Consider the following 22,125-nt stretch of genomic DNA (forward strand, 5'->3'; position numbering starts at 1 on the left):
GAGTCAAAGTAGAGGGCAAGCCTGTGGCAAACATAGACTGAACTCAAAACCTTTCCTCTTTGCTTCAGTACTCCCCCAAGCTTCACGTTCCATTCACATCACAAAGCCACAACCTGGAAAGCAAACCTTTTGACCAGCTCCACGAGTTTGTAACTGGATTATCTGTCATTAGAACTAAGCCTGTTTCAGCCTTTTTTTTTTTTTTTTTTTCCTTTTTGGCCTCTGCTAAAGCAATGAGGTGACCTGCCTCCTCTTCAGACACGCTTAAATTGAGTCTATGTGTGTCTGGTGTGCTGCTATGTACCATCTCAGCCAAAAATAATGCCTTAAAGAGCACTATTGGGAGCAGTGAGGAAAAATATGACAGAAAAAAAAGGAGAGAGATGCATGTACAGCTGAAGAAATGGGATCCCTGGGGGTCTTAATGACAAAAAAGTTCTTGGGAATTCCTCCCATTCCATGCAATAACATTTGTCCATTGGTCTAGAGTAAAAGAAAACACTGCAGACTTAAAATCACAATAGCTGCAATATTTTTAGAACCAAACTACGATAAGCTCTAAAATTAGAATTCAATTAATCTGGAACAACAATGCACACTGTGGGATAATAATCTGCTGTCGCTAAAGTGAAAAAATATTCCTGTCCTGTGTGGCCAAACAAAGACACAAGGGATCTTAAACTCATGTGAACATGCTATCCGCCCATGCATTTCTCAGTTCACATAATGGCACATATATTGCAAAAACAACTGGTGCGACCATGAGCCAATTCAATTTTTTTAAATTCTGGAAACAAAGGCTTGTCTGTGAACCTTGCAAGGCCAGAGATTCTACAACGCCAGGAGACAAAACAAGAACTCGTTCTTTGTTTACAGCAGTCATTTCCTTTAACTTGGCTGCATTTCGCACACTGGACCGCAGGGACCTTCAGTGCTACCATTTTATTAGCATATGGTCTAAGACTGACTACTTCTCAGGTCAAGAGCATATGCTTTCTTTGGGTGAAACCTCTCTGTAGGACCCCGAGGAGAGGTCTTTTCAGACAGGACTTGTCAACACAAGACCATGCAAAAAATACTACAAAACCAGAATGAACTAGAGTTTTCAGTCATATAATTCCAACACATGTATTAGGGAAAAAGAAATAAGAGAGAAGAACAGTATTGCATCTGAGTTTCTCATCACTAGCGCAGCACATGTGTTGAACTATCTGGGACTTCCCTGCCTGCCGGACTTCTGCTCGTGGGTGTCAGCTTACTCCCCGCTGTGCTCGCCATCCTTTAATATGCTGATATGACTTACAGTAGAACAACACAGCAGTGCAAGTTCAGCACATGTGCGGCATCAATCTAACTCAGTGCGAATGTGGGAAAATGGACGGCCTGAGATGACGTCATGCCACAGTATCTCAAAGCCCTGCCTGGTTAGTGTAAACATCAGGCGCCTCAGGGGTGTGAGGGTATTTCCAGCCATTACTAAAAGTTTGTTTACCTTGTTTTATTGCAACGACATGACATTGAGCAGAACTGTCCTTAAGATACAAAAAATAAACAGCATCTGGGGATTTGGTGTAGTAGCAGCCTAGATGTGGATGGTGATGCTTTAATTAATGCAGTGGCGTGCAAGGAAGGATCCTGAGGCTACCTGAGTCTAATCCAAGAGGCAGGTTCACTGGGTTTTCTGGATAACTTTGTTGAGTAAAACTCTGATCATCCTCATATATGGAATATGGACTGATCCAAAATGTTCAGTTCTGGGTTTTACTCTGAAAAGGAGGCCAGGGGAGCCCATGGATAACTTTGTTGTTTGTATGTTGAAAGAACTGTAAGAGAACGGCAAAGTTAGCTGATAAGTTTGATATCTGTGGATCACAATCAGGGCGAGTGAGCCACAGATGTGGTCACAGATAAAAGCACAAGGAAATAGGGGAACTTGAACATGGAGCTAAAAGCCTGATCCATCAGAGTCACATATCTGACAATCCTGCTAAATGGAGGACATACACGAAGAGCTGAAATAATCAGTTAATAAACATTCATCAATTATTTTGATGATTAATTTAGTTGTTTTAGTCATTTTTAATTAAACATTGTAAAATATATATGGCATATGTATAGTTGAATATTATTGTTTGTGTCTGATATGATTTTTCCACCAAAAAGTCTGCAAACTACATGTACTTCTCCTTCCTAATCTTCAAAAATAAAATGCAAATTCTATTCACCACAAAAGTTTAACTGCAGAACATGTCTCCTACTTTACAGAGAGCTCCATTCTCAGTGTATGTGCACTGGACTGGAGGCTTCAAGTTTTGACGTCACACTTGTATAAGTTGCCTACTGGAGCACGACTGGCTTTCAAACTAGTCGTGATGTCACAAATCTGCCTTAAACTGAGATTTACAGTGAGCGCAGAGAAACTTTCTCCCTTCAGCAGATGAATGTTAAAATAATCTTTTTTGTTGTTGTTTTTGTAATTTTTACTGCTTTCATCTTTGGTGCATGACAGTGTTTCACATTGTGAGATATGCCTTGTTGCTTACATTATATGTAACATCAGTGGCATAAAAAACAAAATCAAAAAATACAAAATAAATAAAATCAGTAGTATCATAACATGACCGGGAACAACAGATTATAATATTAATTACTACAGGCTTATCAGTCAGTGTGATATGAGTTCAGAAAACTGGTGCCTTACTCTTGTTTCTGTTATTCATCCTGTTAAGTATAAGCTTGAATTAAGCTCTTTTTATCGTGGTGTTTGCTCTTTTTTTTTCTTGTACTGGAGATCTGGGTGTTTTCCAGTGTCTAAGTATTGTCCTTGCAGCCACTGTGGTGCCTAACATAATTACCCCAAATTCTCCACTTGATATGTTGTGTATTTGGGTTCTGTCCCCTAATAAACATAATCTTGGAGATAGTGGTAATTTCCTTCCCCACCAATTGCCCAGATATTCCAAAGTTGTTCCCCAGAAGGGTTGATTAATTGGGCATTCCCAAATGCAGCGTAACAAAGTGCCTGTGTCTTTCTTGTTGTGACATTTCCAACACAAACTCCTATTTATTAAACCCGTTCTATTGAGTCTTAGTAGTGTCCAATAATATCTGTGTATTATTCTATATTGGGTGAATTCCCCTTTAGCTTCCCTTATGTATTTCCCATTGTTGGACATAATTTTCAGCCAATCCTCCTCCTCCATCACACATCCAAAATCTTTCTCCCACAGTATTTTTAAGCTCTTACACTGAGCAGTTGGTTGGTTGTTCTGTAAAATACAGAAGCTTGATGGCACTGAAATAGTGTGAAATAGTCCATGAATTTAGTTTCCATCTTTGTAGTGAATCCTGGAGGTAATACAGTTCCTGATTTGTAGATACTTACAAAAATGTTTTTTTCACCTAAGATTACATTTTCTTATGATGTCAGAGTATGACATAAACACACCCTCTTCATATAAATCAGCAATACTACATAGCCTGTTAACATGCCACTTCTTCCAATATACTGGTGTCTTTCCAATGCTAATCATAGAGTTATGCCATGAAGAGGAATAGTAAGTAAGAGTAGAAGAATATAATGATAGTTTAGAATATGATAATTTATACAATTTAGGTATCTTGGTCCAGATCTCTTTGGAAAGAGTCAATACATTATGTGAACACTATTTAATTTATCAATAGGAGTAAATAGGAATGACAGCTTATTTTCAATAGTAACTCACTCTAACTGGTTATATTTATTCCAGTCTTTGACTATTTTGGCCATTTCTAAGGAAATACAGTGTAATCTTGAATCTGGTAACTCTAAGCCTCCTTTGTCCCTTGGAGAAAACATTTTCCTAAGTTTAATCCTGGGTTTTTTCCCCTCCCATAAAAAGTATTTAATTATTGTATCACATTGTTTAAAAATCTGAGGAGATATAGTAACTGGTAACATCATACGTACATAATTGAATTATGGTGCACCCACAATTTTTATTACATTAATCTTCCTCCATAATGTAAGTGTAAGTTTCCCCACTTTATCTAAATTAGTTTAATTTTTTTGTAACACTGGTTCAAAACTTAATGTAGGCATTTCCTCCACATCCCAGCTTGGTTGGATTCCCAAGTATTTCATTTCTTTTGGCATCCATTTAAAGCCAAAATTTAATTAAATTTCATAAATTTGCATTACATAATCAAGATATAGGCATAGCTTCTGATTTTGTCCAATTAATTTAATATCCTGATTATTTGGAGTAAGATTGTATTGTGTCCATTAAATGTGGTACTGAATTCAATGTGATTTTTTTTTTACTAGCATCAAAATATTGTCCACATACAATAACAATTTGTGCTCTTTCCAGCCCCCTAATATTTGCGTTTGCTTTGATGGCAATAGCCAGTGGTGCCAATGCGATATTGAACAATAACGGTGACAAAGCACAATCCCTGCCGAGTAGCTCTAGTAAGGTTAAATAGAGGTGAGATTACGCCATTGGTTATCACCACTGCCTTTGGGTTCTTGTATAATGTTTTAATCCAGTTAATTAAAGTTGGTCGAAATCCAAAATGTGACAAGGCTGCAAATAAAAACTCCCACTGAACTTGGTAAAAACTTCTCGGCATCAAGTGAGAGCGTCTTTTTCTGTCCGATTCAACCAAATCAAATGTAATAATCTTGTCTGTTGATGACCTATTTTTCCTAAATCCTGCTTGATCAGGATGTATAATGCTTGGTAATGCCTCTTCCAGGCGTAGGGCCAAGATCTTAGTTAAAATCTTGCGATCCAGGTTAATCAGACTTAAAGGTCGAGAATTAGAGGGGTTTGTTGTATCTCTATCTTTTTTTAGGTATTACTGATATTAAGGCCTTGTTGAATGTCGGGGGAAGAGTATGTAAGTAAGAGTCCTAATGTAAAAGCCTCATTTTATATCTCTTATAATATTGGTGCCAGGATATCTATATACAAGGCCATGTGACATCACTGCTTTCATGTATGACACAGCATTCCTGGTTTCATTCTTTGTTACTGGGCTATCTAATATTTCAACCTGTTTGGATGACAATCTATGCAGATTAATGTTAGGGGAAAAAAACCTGTCAGTTCCCTTTTGTTTGGGATTGATGTCCAGTGTGTATAGTTCTTTATAAAGCTGTTGTAGGACCTTGTTCATTTCCTTTGTTGAAGAAACTATTGTATCACCTTTCTTAATTGCTGGTATTACATTACAGGAGCTTTGTTGCTTTAGTTGTCTACGAAGTAGCAAGTAGCTTGCCTGTTTTCTCTCCCCCTTCAGTTCAGTTTGACACTGAAACAATCAAAACTCTGCACATACATCATTCTGCACAGTGAACCTCAAACATCCAAGTCACGTAACAATAAGCAATTTTTGAGTGGAGGAGGGCTTTAATATCTTTGTACTGTTGGTCAGACAAAACAGTTATTTTGAAGATGTCACCGTGGGCATATTTATAAAAAAACATGACGGCCATATTTCACTACTTTTTAAAGGGAAAATAATTAAATTAATTATTTAATTAATCTAGAAAAAACAGTAGATTACTTGATAGTAAAAATACTCAGTTGCAGCCCTACATGCATGTAATAATACTGCACATTGAGGGACTGGGTATCACTGTTAAGGTGTGCGTATCCACTAAATAACCTAAATCCATTCTCCTCCTTCCTATTACAACATCTGGCTCCAATCAATGTGAATAAAAACGTCTCTTCCTTTAAATTTGAAGGAAGAGAGACATCAAACCAATTTTGTGGGACTTTGTCCGCCATCAAAGAAGTTTTAAATTTTCACCAGAGTTTTTCTGATTAGTTGGGTTGTTGGTTCAGCAAATGGGCTGTCATAAAAATCCTTTGGAATGGTATGTCCTTACAAAATCCGACCAAGTCAAACAACAATCTGACAAAGTATTGAACAGGACTAAAAATACCCTGAATAAGCAGGGTTGTGGTCTTTCTCAGTTGTGCTGGAATGAACATAGAGAAGAGATGATGGTTTTGCAGTCATTTGTACGTATAGCGAGGAGGAAACGGGGAGACAATTTCTGTGGCCGTGGCGCTAATGCAGCTCAAGACACATAAATGAGTGTTCACATGACAAACACACAATGGGAAGACCAACCAGGATCTGCTGTTGACAGTAAAAAACACAAACTTGGAGCTCCATAACAAACTCAAACCACAATTTACTTGCTTACTAGAAGAAAAAAAAAAAACTAATTTTTTTTCAAAGTGGAGCAAAAATAATTAGTCATGGTAAAAAAATACCAACTTCAAACATTATTAATAACAAATTGGCTTTATGAGAACCAAACCAACCTCACCAAATACATTAAACTGTTGCTTTTGAACTTGTCTCCTTGACTGTAGTCTAGAAGTCTCACAGTCTGTTGAGTGTTTTAAAATGCTTCCATCATTTCGCAAGTGCACTGAATGAATATCATCATAAATGTAGCAGTGGGTCCAACACCGGAAATGATCACAAAGTTAACTGTGGGTGTATGAGGACGTGAAGTATGGTTGAAAGCCGACTGGTTGTCAGCACACTGGAGTGAGGCAGCAGCTCTCAAGAGTGCTGATGCAGCATACCTGGTAGATCCTGACAGCGGCACTTCAAAGACCAGTGCTACTCTTTGAAACCCATCATACTTCACCCCTGTGGTTGCTTAAAGAGCCAGTGTGCTTAACAGTTTCAGTATGTTTGGCACAAACCATCAGCCCAAGTGTAGGTGGGGAGGGGGGTTGGGGGTAGGGGGTTTCTATGGTTGCAGAGGCGAGAGCCTTGGAGCAGACAAACTATGTGGGTGTTGATATTGCCCCCTCCCCACCACCGCTGCCTCCACGACCCTTCCAAAGCAATGTTTTAAGCTGCCAGCATGCTTCGCACACTCCCCCGGCAGTGAGCAGTCAGTTCCACTGCTACGTAGCTCCACAAAGCACAATTAAAAAAAGAACAAAACTCCAATTTCCAAGCACGTATTGAACTAGCCTGCCCAGAGGGGTGTTGGCACTCTGCAATCCTTTTCCAAAGACTAACAATCTTCAATCTAAAAACTCGTCAGAGACCATTAAAAAAGTCTTTAGATTCTATTGAGTGTGACCAAATAGGCTACCACAATCTAAGTGTCTACCGTAAAAACTTGTGTAAAGTTGATTACACAGAAAATCCTCAGGACATTAATTTAGACAAAGTGAATAATAGTTGATACCTGAGCAGCCCCTCTGAATCTTTCATACGTATCTATCACTCTGCAAAGTGGTAAGAATGAAAAAGCACCGTCCCTAAAGTAAAACAGTATTTTAACCCTTCGGGCCTCATCACTGATTCTGAAAAACAAGAATGGTTCTGTGTACTGACTCCAACGTGTGTGTCAGTGTAGATCAGCACAGCATCTCAAACTCAAAGCTCTTAGAAGAGAGATATTCTGTTTACCTTGGCAATGAATCCCATTGAGTCTGTAACACACTATTCCTTCTCTGCAGCCTCAGGGGAGGCCAAAAAAATAGTACATGTGAGCACAATTGTGAGAAATTTGACCAAATGGGGTACTGGAGCTATTTTAAGTAAGCAAAGGTGTGGTGTGTGTGGTACTTTCCAACAATAAAAGTATACTAAGATGTTGTACATATGATACCTTTCTCCTTCTTATATGGAGGTCATGTGTGTCTTAAACACAGAAGATTCATCATTTTCATGTTTTATGATTTACACAGAAAAAACTTTTTCAGAATAAAAAAAAGCAGAGTAGTTCAAACTGATTTTCAGTTGGATATTATGTCCCCATGCACCCAAAAATTGTGTAAACAAGGTTCTCTTGTTGATTATGCATAGACCACTAAGTGAAAAAAAGTTTAAAAAAAAAAAAGCTGCAAAAAAGTATTAATTGAAATCCACTTTTTTACCTTATTTCCAATATTCAAAATAAGAATTTATACATTGCATATTTAAAAAAATAAAACCTTAAGGCCTCAAAGTGCCACATTTCTTTGGACTCACCCAGTGCTGCTAAGTAGATCCATTCCAGAGTGAACAGCTTTCACTGGTCCTTGGGTCGTAGCAGTAGTGTGTCGCATCTTAGGGTTCAGAGTGAGGCTCTCTCTGTTCAGCATCCTGTTGGCCAGGTTCAGGTTTGTCAACTGTAAGCAGAAAGAGTTTAAAAGACAATTTAACTCAAACCAATTTAATTTTAATTGTCATTTTCATTACACTTACTGAGATAAAGGCACTCACTAACAAAATCAATGTTCAATCAAGTCACTTCAATCACCCTTCTTGCTATGTTTGATAAATAAGTGCTCATATTGTGTTCCTCCCTGCATCGACCACTTCAATCTCTTGCATCTGGGGGCTGTGTGAAATGTACACACAGCACATGGCAGAGCTAGTCTCCGCTCAGCACTAAACCCAGGTGGTCCCCTCCCCCTCCTCCATGCCTAACAGAATCAGTTATCATGACTTGCCAAATCTGTTTACAGCCACATCAGCACTACTGTAGCAACTGCCCCTCTGTGCCGCTCTATTCTACCCTGGGAATCATTTACTGTGTTGAAATCTAATGGTAGAATTAATCACACCGCTGTGGCGTTTTGTTTACTTTATTTCCTCCTGTATAGCATTAAATCCCCAATGTGAAAAATTGTGAAGCTGCCAAGCCTTTTAGTACATGAAAAACGTGTCAGCGTGTCAACTAGAATCACATATAATGCTTGTCTACTGCACCTACTGTGGTCATGACTATCCATTACTCAGGACGAGAGTGGGAGGAAATGAAAACACACACGTTGGTGCCAACACCGCTTGGGCTTGAGGACGAAATGTCATACATATGATGTCAGGAGATCAAAATTTTGTTTGTTTACAATAACTTCCAGGTAGAAAACCCCTGCATCACGTACATACACTTAAATGGCAAGGAGCAAACGGGGGTGAGGAACAACTGAGAAATATTCTCTCAACTGAAAAGAAAATGGTTAAGTCTTGTTGTGTATGGGGCTGCCGAGTAACATTAAAGAGTGGAGAGGGGTTTGGATTTTTCAGATTTCCAAGACAGCTCTGGATTCAGCGTCTGAAAAGGGAGGAGATCCAAATGCTTGTGTCAGTCGAAAAGACAGAGGCTTACAGTGTCAGCAGTTGGGAAAACCTGGCAGCATGAACTTCATGACCGAATTTGTGTGAAGCATTTTGTGACAAGTAGGCTTTATGCCTCATTTGATTTTCAGCATCAAAGAAAAAACTTATTTGAGATTGTTGGCGTTGCGTTAACTAGGCTAACGTTACGTCAGATAGGTCGGACCACCGTGTTTAATGTGTTTATATCTTCAAAAGTTATAGTTACGGCGGAAAATGACAACAGAAACAAACAAGTTTGCCAATTTCACATATCTCCGCAATTAAAATCAACCACCAGTTGTCTATCCAAAAGTGACTGTTGTTGTTAGCGCAACATTACGGTGATTTTGGCTGTATATGTCTACGATAATAAATAGTTCTTTGGCACAACTCCAATCCTGCGATGTATATAATTACCATAATGTCCCATCATGGTAGGTTATGTTCGAATATACAACACACAGGCAGAATATTCAGTTTTAGGAGGATGTAATGTCCTGGACACTAACAGAAGCACAAACACACACACTGAGAGGATTCATCTTAATATCTATGTATCACAGTGTAAAAGTATATTTAGTTTATTGTAAGTGAATTTCAGTTTCTAATTTGTATATACAACTTTGCATGAGAGTGAGTAATTACTAAAACTTTAGGGTTAGTGCAACAGGGTGTTGTTCGTGTTTACGGAGTTCTCCATTTAGTTCAGCAAGTGATTTAATGACTTCTAATCTGAGCCTTTAAAAAAACAAAATGTACTCTGAGCCTTTGAGTGCAAAACACTGGCCTGTTTTACTCTGCAAAATAAACAGCTGCCATGCCCTGGATTAACTATTCATAGGAAATATAGCAAACACCTTTCAGATAGACAGAATAATGTACAGTCAAAAGGAAGCCACAAAACTGCAGTCTGTGTGGTCTGGTGCCATCACAAGAAACTCTGACAGAAAAAAATCCAGTGAGGCAGAAGAGGAGGAGGAGGAGGAGGAGGAGGGAGGAGGGAGGAAGAGGGAGGAGGAGGGAGGAGGAAAGGTTGAGGGGCTCCCCACACCGAACGACAAACCTTTGGGGAATATAGGAGAAGGTAGTGATCCAACGAAGGTGGTGAGCCAACGAAGCTGGCGCTCCCCTGCTCGGTGCCAATTTGCCACATTCCTCTATTTATAAGCATCAATTACCACAAAAAAGTGGCTGCTTGTTAAGTATCAACAGAAATCACTCCCCCATGGTGCATCTGATAATGAGACCTCACACAGAGCTGAGGCTTGATGCGGCTCACCACTGTTTAGGCCAGCCAGCTTCAAACCCCAGTTCCAGACCCACCCCCACACCAACCCCAGCCCACAGACTACAGGCGAGCCGAGGGCTGAAGGAAGAAGGTGCGCTGTACGAGGCAGCAGACCCTCCGGCTCCAACAGGTCTGTTGAATGAATGAGCAGCTAGATGACGCCAATCAGCATGGGGTCAAGCCAGGTTTATGCATCAACAAAGAGAAATATCAGGGACCTCACAGTGAGAGACTACTGCAGAGGGCCAGATTCTTCTTCCTTACATGAAGCACCACAGAGATCAGTTTACAATTGTTTAATAACTCAACATAGTTTCTTAGCTGAACACAGTGAAACTTCCTGCTCCTGTTGGCTCACTGGTTTATAGAGGTTGGAAACATAATGAACTCACGTGTTGTGTCAGCAGGTTGATGTTACTGGAGCTGGCATAGTGGCGAGCAACCTGCTTGTCAGCCAGCTTTTGCAGGGCTGAGATGAAGGCCTGCTGGTTCGACTGGGCCTGAGCGGACAGAGAGTTCAATTCCTTGAAGGTCCCCACTGAGTTTGACTTCAGCTTACTGGAACTGCTCCTTTTGATCACTGATATAAAGAAAAAAAACATACAACGAATGTGCAAACATGGGAATAAACTCTATGTCAAGACAGTAATATAGAAAAGTAATTTTACCCTGGCCTGCAGAGGTGGGTCTGGAGAGCCTCTGGCTATAGATGTGCATGGCACTTGGGATGGAGGAGGCTGCAGAGCTGGACGTGGATGAGGTAAAGGACGGGATCCTCCTGAGCACCTGGGTTGGTTGGCCTGTAGACGCTGTGTTATGGCCAGTGGAAACAGCTGTCCACATCGCTCTTTGGGGCTGTGTGACCACCGGGGTGGAGGTGTATGCAGGGAGGTCAGAGAGAGTCTCGGACTGGCAGAACTGAGATTTCGCCAAGGACTGCGCATAGGAAGGTGGCTGAGGGGGAGGCGGCGGCGGCGGACAGTGAAGAGGCAGGGATGTTGGGGCGGGAGAGCAGTGCTGCAAATGAATATGGGTGCAATCCAAAGTCACAGGAAAGCTGGAGCAGTGCTGAGAGGCCTGAACCTCTGGCTGGGTTTTAGCAGCTCTGACTGCTGCTTGTTGGTCTTCGGGCAACATACGGACAGAAGGCTGACTTTCAGTGGCCTTGATGTCTGGGTCACTGCTGATTTTCCCAGCGGAGAGCGAGGATTCTGAGGCGCTGGAATCCTCTTTGGCCACAGGCAGAGCTGTTCAAAGGAGGAAAGAAGCCAGAGCTCCTTTATCATCAGTTAGCCATTCCATGGCTCTGACACACATTTGTTTTTCCCCAATGAGTACTAATCGTTTGAAGCTGACCTTTTCTTCACCCTGGATGACTCAATCTTTTTTCCCTTTACTTTTTTTGGATTTAAAAATCTAAACATCAAAATTCCTGTTTACCGTGTTTGAATGATAAAATATGAAACACAAACCAGACCTACAGTAAGAGAAATATGAAAAAGAAAAAACATGGATGGAACTCACTTTTGGAATTCTCACAGTTGCCTGGCTCTCCTGAGGCATTTATTTCATGAAAGTCTTTCTTAACACTCCTGTCTTTTGTTCCTAGGAAGACGGTGGCTGATTTATTTTTCTGTGTGTAGAATGTCAGTACTTCCTCCAGATCATTTTCACTGTTAAAAAAAAAAAAAAAGATAAATGTATATTGCAGATTGAGATCACTCTTCAGTCAGTAGCATATATAACAAGAGCAGTAAAGAGCCAAGCACTGAACAATGGCAAGTGAGCTTGCCAATTCACTAACCTCGCTGCTGTGATGTACTCTTGAAATACACTGGCGTTCACACAATGCTCCTCTTTGCTATTCTCCTGTTTTTTCACCATATGTTCAGTTTCCTGAAAAGATAAGAAAGAACAACAGAGCTTGTTTGAATAGAAATACCACAGCGTCTTCTTTGTTTGAATCACCTCTTAAAAATTGTAATTCTTGGGTAAAACCAGAGTCTGGGAACTTGGTACCTTGTTGTAACAGTGAATAAACTCTCCTAACTGGTGGGACAGAATGCGTCTGCGGTCTTGGAGTGGTAACTGGCGACTGGGCAGGACCACCTTTATGTCTTGTTGAAGGTTACTGGCTGCTCTTCTCAGGAAGCGAATCACTAACTCCTGTACAGACATAAAAAAACACATACAGAATATGCAAAATATTTTATTATAACTTCCCTGAAGCACTGACTCACCCTGTTGCACTAATTCAAGCTGTCACAGCGTTCTCCTAAACCTTTGAATTCAATGGCCTACAGATTGGCTTGGGTTCAGATTGATTTTCCCAAGAGGTTTGAGGTCAATGATGATGACTTTCCAATCAGAGACCACGTTTTCCTCCGAAGTAGCTACAAATGCCTTGAACACAACTCAGCTTCAGCCAGAGTACAGATGAGTAACAGAGTAATGATAAGGAGAAATCTGGCAAGGGAAACAGTGCTCCAGGGTTATTCCACTCCTGTCCATTTATTATGAAAAGGAGATTTTGAAAAAAGAAAAAAAAAATCAGTTATACCATTTGGTCATTGTCCTTATCTGGCCAAGCTGGGATGCTGTTGGCCCTGCTCTCCGCCAACAGTCTCTGCTGGACTCGCTGCAGGTAAGAGGAAAAGGCCATCCGAGCCTGCACTTTACTAGAGAGGAGAGGCAGAGGCAGAAGAGAGAGAGAAAAAAAGCATCACAAAGCAGAACTGCAAAGGTAAAGCAATTTTATTAACCACGTCCTCAAGCTAGGTCTTTTGAAACTGACAGTAACAACTGCTTTGTTGCTTTGGAATCTGTGATACAGGTGTTACAGCAGAAAGAACAAGCAGTCGCACTCATTCCATTTGCTAACATATCATCCACAAAGACAGAAAACAAAAACAGGTATGTATCACTTTCAGCCAACAGTTGTTGAAACACAGTGTATCTTGTCCTGTGCCGCTATCAAAATGATAAACTGTCTCCGTGGCCCAGGTGAGCCTGGAGATGATACTGTCAGAACATTGTAGTTGAAAAAAAAAATGTTTTGGAAAAAGCTGTCAAACACAAACAATGATATGCTGTACTATAATTTCCCAGCTTCATGTACAGTCCTGGCAAGCAGAGGAATTTTCTACAAATTCAGACTTGTTATTGTATTCCTCCTCAAATTATAATTTCAAGCACACTAAAAAATCGACAGGAGACTTGCAGTCTTTTGTTGCCCTTAAGTATAGCAGTATGTAAAGTGTGGTGTATGTCAGACAATGTTTAGTCCTCTTTATTCAAATTAAGGAATATATTAACATTGAAATGTTTCCATCCTCTGCCAAATTTGAAAACATTCATAATGTTTTTCATATCATCTTATCACAACTCCCGTTACTCTTCACTTGGGTAAAAGTCAAGTTTTTGCTACTGCTAGAAAAAAAACACATTTATTTTGCAGACTACTTTTGCAGACAGAAGATTATAGTCAGTCCAAATAAAACAATGTCTTCAGCAAAGCACAAAAAGTTAAATAGTGGTTTTAAGGGGGTAAAACTGTTTCTATATAAATATGACAAACAAAATTTGTTGACCCTAGCAATGACCCAACGAGTCACAGGCAGTGCCCCAACCTGTGGTGAGGAATTGGGACACTCCTTTGGTGGGAGCACACCCTTCACATGTCTCCCTTTAAAAGAGGGAAGGAGGGTAAAGTGAGTAAAAAGTAAATGGAATAAGGGGAGGATGATGAAAGAGCTGCCAATGTGAGCAACAGCCCAGAATACAGACTGACCTGAGGTCCCACCCCTGCTGAAGGATGTTGAGCAGGTTGACTCTGGGCCTGGCTGCCTCCGAGCTGGACAGAGTCTCACTGTGAGAGCGCTCCAGTGATGTGGCCACTTGTTTTCTTTGCTCTGCTACCAAAGCCTTCTGTGAGACTGGTTCGAAAACTTGTTTCACCTCCTCTCCTTCCTCCTGAGCGCACTCCTCTCCCTCCAGACCGCTGCTCTCAGTCGGGGAGGCCTTGGATTCCTTCCCTGAGTTATGCAGCATTGCAAGAAAAGACAAATGTCAGCCACATGACTGGCATTTTGGATAAAATACCCACATACACTCAAAATAGGCTTTTTACTGTATTGTTGCTGCAATGAAATGAACTCATTCAGAGTCATATTTGGCTAACCTTACTGTGACACAAGGGAGATATTTATTGGAACCAAAAGTGCATTAGCGTGCAATGCTGTCCTACTTAGCTACACTCTCTTTAGTTTCAGATGAGAATTAAAGCAGTTTCCTGAACTGAAGCAGGATCCATCAGGCCTACCCGATTTCTTCTTCCCTGCAGCAGAGCGATGAGTCAGGTGGCGCTGTCTCCTCTTACGTGCCTCCAGAGACAGCAGCTTCCTCTCGTACTGGACAACGTGATAGCCGTGGACTGTGTCCACCTGCAGCTGCACATTCCCGTTCACATTCCTGAGAGGCAGAACAAGATGTGTCAACTCAATCGTAATGACAACAACAATAAGAATGATTCATATGCGTATCATCAACAAACTTTTAACTTTAACTGAAGCCAGTTCTGTGAAAGATTAGTGTGGTTGAGTGGTTTGTCCAGAAGTTGACGTGACAGACAGTGACGATCCAAAGGAGAGAGTATAAATGTCAAATAATAACAGCAACTGAGGTCTTGCAGCAACAACCGTCTCCCTAATCTGGCTACCAAAGGAATATGGAAAAATCTTAGATGGGCTTAGTTGGGGTTCAAATCTCCAGACAATATTGTGAAACAGTCAAAGCAGTGGTTATACATGAAAGCCCAGACTGATTTAAATAACATAAATGCATGTTGTATTACAATAACAAAAATGTGGTTCAATAAAGAGGCAGAGTTCATCTATAACTGTCTTTCCCCTCCTGCCCTCAAATCGACGCCACTATGCCACATAGACATTGGGCGCGCTGGAAAAGTTGACTGCGCAACGTCTTGTCAGCTGTTCCTCTCACCTATCCAATCGAAAGACAAAACAAACGCCACGTTAGAATCCAACCGTTTCCACAAACTGATGGAGAGATTTATTCCCCAATCCCGACCACAATGGAAACGCTTACCTTCCATGGAAAAGTCTGTTTGCCAACATGTAGTTCATTGATGTCTTGGACTCCAGATATCCACTGAGAGAAGAAGATAATAAGCAAATTACAATAATCATAAAGGCAGGGTCCCGAATGAGCCTCAACCTCCTTATTTGCGGCAAATGTGTTAAAATGAGGCTTCTGTGATATAGCTACTCTGGGAGCAGCTGCTATTAAACTTTAATTTCCAAGACCGCTCAATAATTTGCTTTTAAAGATGCCACAAAATCCCTGCTGCTAAGAGAGCCGTCTATCTATCAAGCAACAAATCCTCCTATAGGAATATGAATTGTAAGCACAAAAATGGATTTCCTCTTAAATAGGGGAATTTCAACATAAAGCAGTGGTTGGAAAAAAAATATAAAGAGCTCTGCAAATACCTTCTGACAACTAATGATTAGCAACTCTGTAGCTACAACTTACACCAAACGACTTTTCAAGTGATTTCACTGTCGCAGGCAAATTTCCATGTCGGAATAAAATCATGTGAGTTGCTAGAGTTTTGGCGTGCTCCCGTCGTCTCAATCGTTTGGTGTAAGGTGGTCATAAAACTCAGTCCAAGCTGTCTTAAGTCAGTCTTTTTCACGTCTTGATGTTCCAATAAAATCAAACATGTTTAATATTATCTGAAGTTTTTTTAGTCTTGGCTCATGCTAATGGTGAAGTTCAATGACGTGAACATTGTCAACAACCAATAGGTGCGCTCTCTCCAGCACCAAACAGGAAGCAGCACACCAGTTAGATAGTAAACACGGCGGGGACTCCAGGGAGGTGCATCCTTGCTGTCCCCCGTTCTCTCAACCGGGGTCATGTCCACATTCTGCGGTGTCTACTCTTTTTTTTTTTTTTTCTTTTTTGGCAGATTTTTCAGAACAAACCACTGCACACACAGGGGCAGCTGTGGCCAAAAGCTGCTTCTGTTTCTGCTCCATTGTTCAACAGTTTTTCTTCTTGTAAATTTCCACCAGGAGCAGGATGGGAAATAATCTCAAAAGGAATCTAGTTGTAGTCTTGCAAATAGTGACCCTGCAAGATCCCCTGATCTTTGCAAAATTATAACATATTGGGCCAAATCCACAAAAGGATTGCGTGGCTTTTGCGGACACTAAACCTGTGTAAATGAGATAAAAAGATAGTGTGTAATTCACAAAGCACCCTCAAACTGCGCTGCTAAGCAAATCGCGTGCGCCTGTGCCATTTGCATGAATGTAAAATAGGTAATATTCATATATTTGGCGCAAAATTGGCCCCTTTCTATGCAAATAAGCCTCATTGCAAAAACAGTCCAATTCACAAAGACCAGTGCTAATTGCCACACACAATGAAGGTGGAGTTATTAGCGATAGTTGGTGTTAACTGCGTGCACACTCTGTCTCTCGGGGTAGAACAAGCGGGCGCAATCCATTCTGTGTGGATTTGACCCATTGTCTTCAGATGTGAGAGGGTGTCAGACTTCAGTCTTTTAACAGTCTTTTCAAAGTCTTCTAGTGCATGACAGGCATTAGTCTGGTGGTTCAATTAGTGACAGTCAAGAGTAGTAGCTGGATTATAAGTGATCAGTCTCTTCTTTCTAGTACATCTTACCCATAGAGCTCCCATGTTTCTGCGGTGGGGAAGATTCTGATGAAGCCCCCTCGTCTCTCATACTCTTCCTTTATCCTCCTAAGCACTTTAATCTATATTAGTGAAAGAAAACAGAGTCTGTGTTTATTCAGTTTAACAATCTGTTGTATTTAAAGTGTATCACACACAGTATGTCACACTGCCATTATTAAGACTGTACCTCTTCAGCAGTTAAGCTCAGAGTGCTGTCTCCATGGCCTTGTTTAGCTCCCAGCTTGTCTTTCATCCCCTCTGTTTCTGAGTTACCAGCTGATGCAGGCCTCTGCCGCTAGCGGGGGAAAAGAGTAGAGATAATATCACTAATATTAACTAATACAAACCATGAATTACCATTCATCTTTCCAACACAAATACTTGCAAAAGTTAAAAAAAAAGTTTGAATTTAAATATGCTCAAAGGTTGTCTGAATAGTTGCAATTCTTAAATTATTGTTTAAAAAAAAGTCATCTGTCATTGACAATTATTTACAGATCTGAAGCATATTTCTCATTTATAGATGGAAAATGTGAAAAAAAGATATCCTGAACACCCAAAAAGAATCTCCCTTCTCTTCTTTTCTCCCTGTCACATTAATGGAGCATTTTTTGATACGAGTTGGCATTCTTCTGTTTGCACTACCAGGCTGTGATTGACAACTCTGGCACACAGGTTAGAACTCGGGGCCAGACAGCGGGCAACAACCCCACAGGATCACATACAGAATTTGTCATCTAAATAGCAGGGGGGATTACATTTAATTTGTCTGATGCGGCTGGGGGGGACACAAAGGCAGCCAAAAAGTGACAAGGCCTAAACCCTCGCCTCAACTGTTGCCCCAATCAGAGTAAAGGAAGAGGACAGGTTCTCTGTAGGCCCCTGGAGTTCTTCAGCAGCCTCTATGACAAGCCTGCTTTAGAGTCTGGCTTGTTTTAGGTATGTCTGTGTAACTGAGACTCTACAAAGCAAACTTTCTGAACTTTTGAGCTAAGTGGTGCATTGCAGCATTTGCTAAAGCAGGCCACTTTGCTAATGTAATGAGAAATCTATTAAAATACGGCATTAGGAATCGATATAAGCCATTTGTCTGTCACTATGAGAAATAGTAAAGCTACATAATCAAATGAGCAAAAAGGAGTAAGCAATTTCTTACCGGTAATGTAACAGGCATCAGGGAATTGCAAAAGGACAAGGCAAAGGATGATTAATATGGATGAGTCAGAAGAAAACTTACCACTCTGGTGTGAGCAGTGCCTGTCGGTGCAGAAAAAGGTTTCTAAGAGGCAATGGGTGAAGACAGTGGGTTGCAGGTGAGCGTCAGAATAACTGTTGCACACGTACTCATACTGCATCAACACGCAACAATGAGACATTGTTACTGTATGTCTAAACAGGCCTTTTACACAACATAAGGTGGAGCAGAAATCTGTCTGATGTAGTAATCTCCCTCCAGCACATCCTAGGCCAAATCTGGGTGCAGTAGTCGAGTGGAGGGAGCCAAGTGCATTAGCTGCTGTGGCATCATTAGCCAACAAGGCCCAGTGAGAGCATTAGTCACTTGATTAGAAATGATAAAACAATAAGCCACAGAGTGCAGCACTTACAAACTGATGTCACTCAAACAGTGTAATTACATTAGCAGTTGTTTTGCATTACAGTAAATTTTCCATGAGGGGATGAGAAGAGCTCAATGACAGTGGCAGGAATGTACTGTAAGCAAAAGAAAGACCAAAACAAGAATGGGAATGTTTCACAAGGAGAGGTAAGTGAGTGCAACACTTGGCTTGGCTGTTCGCACTGTGTTTATGTGTATATGTGTGTGTGTGTGTGTGTGTGTGTGTGTGTGTGTATGTGAGCGTCCAATACCTGTGTTCTTTGGGCCGGGTGCTTGAGGCTGGGGTCGAGGGTGACTCGCTCAGAGCGCGGCTGCCTCGACAGGGGGTCCTGACACACAAAGCCTGCAGGGACACAAATCAGCCATAAAGTGGTATATCAGTGACATCAGGTTTAAAATATGATACTCATTCCCATGACCTGTAGTCTGTTTATTGCATCAGATCTTCAGTGTTTGTGCAAGAAATCAACGCGGAACGTGTGGCAAGAAAGAAATAAAACATGTAAATAAAAAGTGTCTTTAACAATATGATGCTTTCATGAATTCTAATAAATATAAACACAGCCTCCTGTTGTGCATCACTGCCTTGCTTAAGTGCATCTCACTGGTAGTTTATAAGGGTGGGAAAAATGTTTACATTTCCACTCTGTCAATAAGATTTCAATCTATGATCCTCTGTTTATTAATTCCCACACTCCCTCGAAACTAGCTAGCGGTAAAAGTGAGACGTTAGAGAAATATGTCTGCAGTCACACTCGAGTTAGATGAAGTCTATTGACGGCTCAGAGCTCGAAGCTATTTGTGTTGCCTCATCCAAGCCGTCAGGTAGGAATCAGGCCCCTGCCGCGCTCTTACCTAAACACAGCAATTATTACAAACATGGAGCGACACGGAGCTGACAGCTACACACAGGCGGAAAATGAATGCTAATGGAATGCTGTCATTATATACAGGTCTGGGATGCGACCCAAGTGTTATCAGCCTACAGCGACTTAGTTTGTTTGCTACATAATAGATGTGCTGTGTTTTACATGCCACTGCTCATTTTCCCCAGACCCGCAGTAATGTCTCAGTCCAAAGATAACTGGCAATTTATTATTCTACTCTTTCATTTAATGAGCCGGAGGGGAGGGTTTCAAGCCACAGCATGGCCTAGGCTATAGCACGCACGCATATGTGCATGCACACGCACAATAGCCATTCTTTTAATATCATTAGGCCGAGACCACAGACAGACTTAATGGTTCGGTGCCAGTTGAGATTGACGCCTGCAAATCAGTGGGCTCCATGTATACTGCGAGTGGCTAGAAAGTTAAAGTAGATGATTAAGTAAAGTTGAATCATCAAGAGACAGGGTAATTTGTTTTTTACTATACATATAGTAGCATCTACAAGGTAAAAGATGAACTTTCGGATTGTATATGTGCACCTTTGGTAGTGGGCAGAATATGAGATAAACCTGGATATCACAAAATATTTTCAAGCTCTTCTTCTGCATGAGAATTCAATAATTAAGAGGGGTGGAGACATAACAGAGACACATCTCTTTCTCTTCTGCAAACACTGTTGTATAAACAGTGTTTATCTCTGCCTTGGGCTAGGCATTTTTCATGTCTTCATGCTTGCGATTGCTTTAGTTTGACATGTAGGATCCAGTTTCTCAAGAAAGCTTAATGACTACAAAACAGCTAAGGCCTTCCTTGACAATTTTGTCCGCAAGTCATTTAATGTTAATTAATGAAGGCTGTGGTTTATTCTCTCAACACTGGAGCTCCCATCATGAAGCCATACAGCTATTTTTGGTAGTTTGCGCAAACTCAACTGGTGGAATGTAGGAAAATATTAAACATTTAACAATAGACGACTGTCTCCACCAGCTTGAAACCTGCTGGTTACAAGAAAGGCCAACAAGCATCTAGGCCTTCACAGTTAGTGAAAAAAAAAAGAGGGTGAAAAGGGAAATTCAGAAATACTTGACTGAAACCAACACAGTGGAACCTTCTGCAGGCTCATAACTAAAGAGTATGACTCTTGACCAGGAGGCCTCTCCACAATTAAGATTGTTAATCCAAGTAAATGATTTTGCAATGACTAATCCTTTAACTGTGTAATCTACAATGATTAATGCATTTTATCCATGGTAGCGACATGGCTATAAGGGTGGAAATATTGGTCTGTCTGTGGGTTGGTTCACCACTTTGGTCCAGACTGGAATGAAGGATTGCCATGAAATTTGGTACAGCAACGTGCTGAAGTGAGAAGGCGATCATAATAATCATATACCAGCAGCATTGTCATTGTGAGTATGCTGACGTCAGTGTGGCTGTTGACATTTGGTCTTGTGTGGCTTTAAACCAGTTTAATGTTGTGATCAGTTATTTTAAGAGTCCTTCAGACCCGTCTGATGACTGATCACCATGATACTACAGTATATCTTCAAGATTTTTCTGTTTTAATCCAGATGTTCCAGCTCAATTCTTTCATTCATTCATAGGAAACCACATTTTTAGTTCTTTTAATATGTTTTTAACAACATCTGCTTCTGTGATATTATCATTTTTTGAGAGACATATGAAAAGAATGATGTTTTGTTGTAGTTTCTGTTTACTTAAAGTTCCTTCGCTCTAATGTAAGGGTAAATAATATGACTCAAGATTTGGACATTTAAATTATATAACCTGGATGTCTATGACGTGCAATCATTGGTGCAAAACCCTGGAATCAAATGGATGTTGTTTTTAATCACTGTTGTAGCATGTACTCACCCACAAGCGAGAACATGTCTGCAATCATGCTGGCCTTTATCTTCAGATCCAAGGGCGCATCACTGTAAATAAGTAGAAGAAGAAAAAAATGAAACAAAAAAACAAACACAAAATTTATACCACATGCACAGAAAAATAAGTCAACATTCATAAGAAGATACAGATTTGTTGACTGACCTTGACTAAACCGCTAAACTGATATTTTTGTGGAAATAGAAACAACATCTAGCCTGAGGGTGTGTTTAAAAAAATGTAGCTCATGCCATTTCCTTCTACATGCCATCTTTTTTTTGTTTACCTCTTTTTTTTACATATTCAAAGAAAAGCCCTTGCTTGAGTTGGTGGAGTAAAAATGATTATGACAGTGTCACTCACCAGGCCAAGGAGGGAGAAAGGTTCACCTCTAACAACCAGGGTTTGAGGTTGGTGTCAATGAGCACGTCAAAACCATACAGTTCTACGAAGGGAAAAGACAAAATGAATCAAAAGGTTTTCACCACAGACTGGGAAGTCAGCAGAGCGAGACAGAATTAGAAACCTCTAAGATCTGCTCCCTGAAAATAAAGGATGAAGAGTATCAAAGTCACAAGCGTTTCCAGAGTTTTATCATA

At 40.6% G+C, this 22,125-nt stretch overlaps 1 protein-coding gene across 5 annotated transcripts in view; it reads right to left on the reverse strand.

The window, feature by feature from the left end:
• ttll5 (tubulin tyrosine ligase-like family, member 5) overlaps window positions 1-22,125 on the reverse strand; it is a 54,576-nt gene that overhangs the window by 13,270 nt on the left and 19,181 nt on the right. For all 5 annotated transcript variants that reach the window (XM_044374441.1, XM_044374444.1, XM_044374440.1 and 2 more), the window contains exons 13-28: window positions 21,890-21,971; window positions 21,515-21,576; window positions 19,001-19,092; window positions 18,369-18,410; window positions 17,319-17,426; window positions 17,120-17,211; window positions 15,512-15,574; window positions 14,727-14,875; window positions 14,196-14,439; window positions 12,966-13,083; window positions 12,425-12,571; window positions 12,210-12,301; window positions 11,930-12,078; window positions 11,074-11,652; window positions 10,798-10,985; window positions 8,005-8,144 (exon numbers count right to left, since the gene is read on the reverse strand). In XM_044374441.1, coding sequence (XP_044230376.1) covers window positions 8,005-8,144; window positions 10,798-10,985; window positions 11,074-11,652; window positions 11,930-12,078; window positions 12,210-12,301; window positions 12,425-12,571; window positions 12,966-13,083; window positions 14,196-14,439; window positions 14,727-14,875; window positions 15,512-15,574; window positions 17,120-17,211; window positions 17,319-17,426; window positions 18,369-18,410; window positions 19,001-19,092; window positions 21,515-21,576; window positions 21,890-21,971 — 2,347 coding nt within the window. The remainder of the gene's footprint in view (window positions 1-8,004; window positions 8,145-10,797; window positions 10,986-11,073; window positions 11,653-11,929; window positions 12,079-12,209; window positions 12,302-12,424; window positions 12,572-12,965; window positions 13,084-14,195; window positions 14,440-14,726; window positions 14,876-15,511; window positions 15,575-17,119; window positions 17,212-17,318; window positions 17,427-18,368; window positions 18,411-19,000; window positions 19,093-21,514; window positions 21,577-21,889; window positions 21,972-22,125) is intronic.

The sequence above is a fragment of the Thunnus albacares genome, chromosome 15 (genome assembly GCF_914725855.1).
Source record: "Thunnus albacares chromosome 15, fThuAlb1.1, whole genome shotgun sequence".
Classification (NCBI taxonomy): Eukaryota; Metazoa; Chordata; class Actinopteri; order Scombriformes; family Scombridae; genus Thunnus; species Thunnus albacares.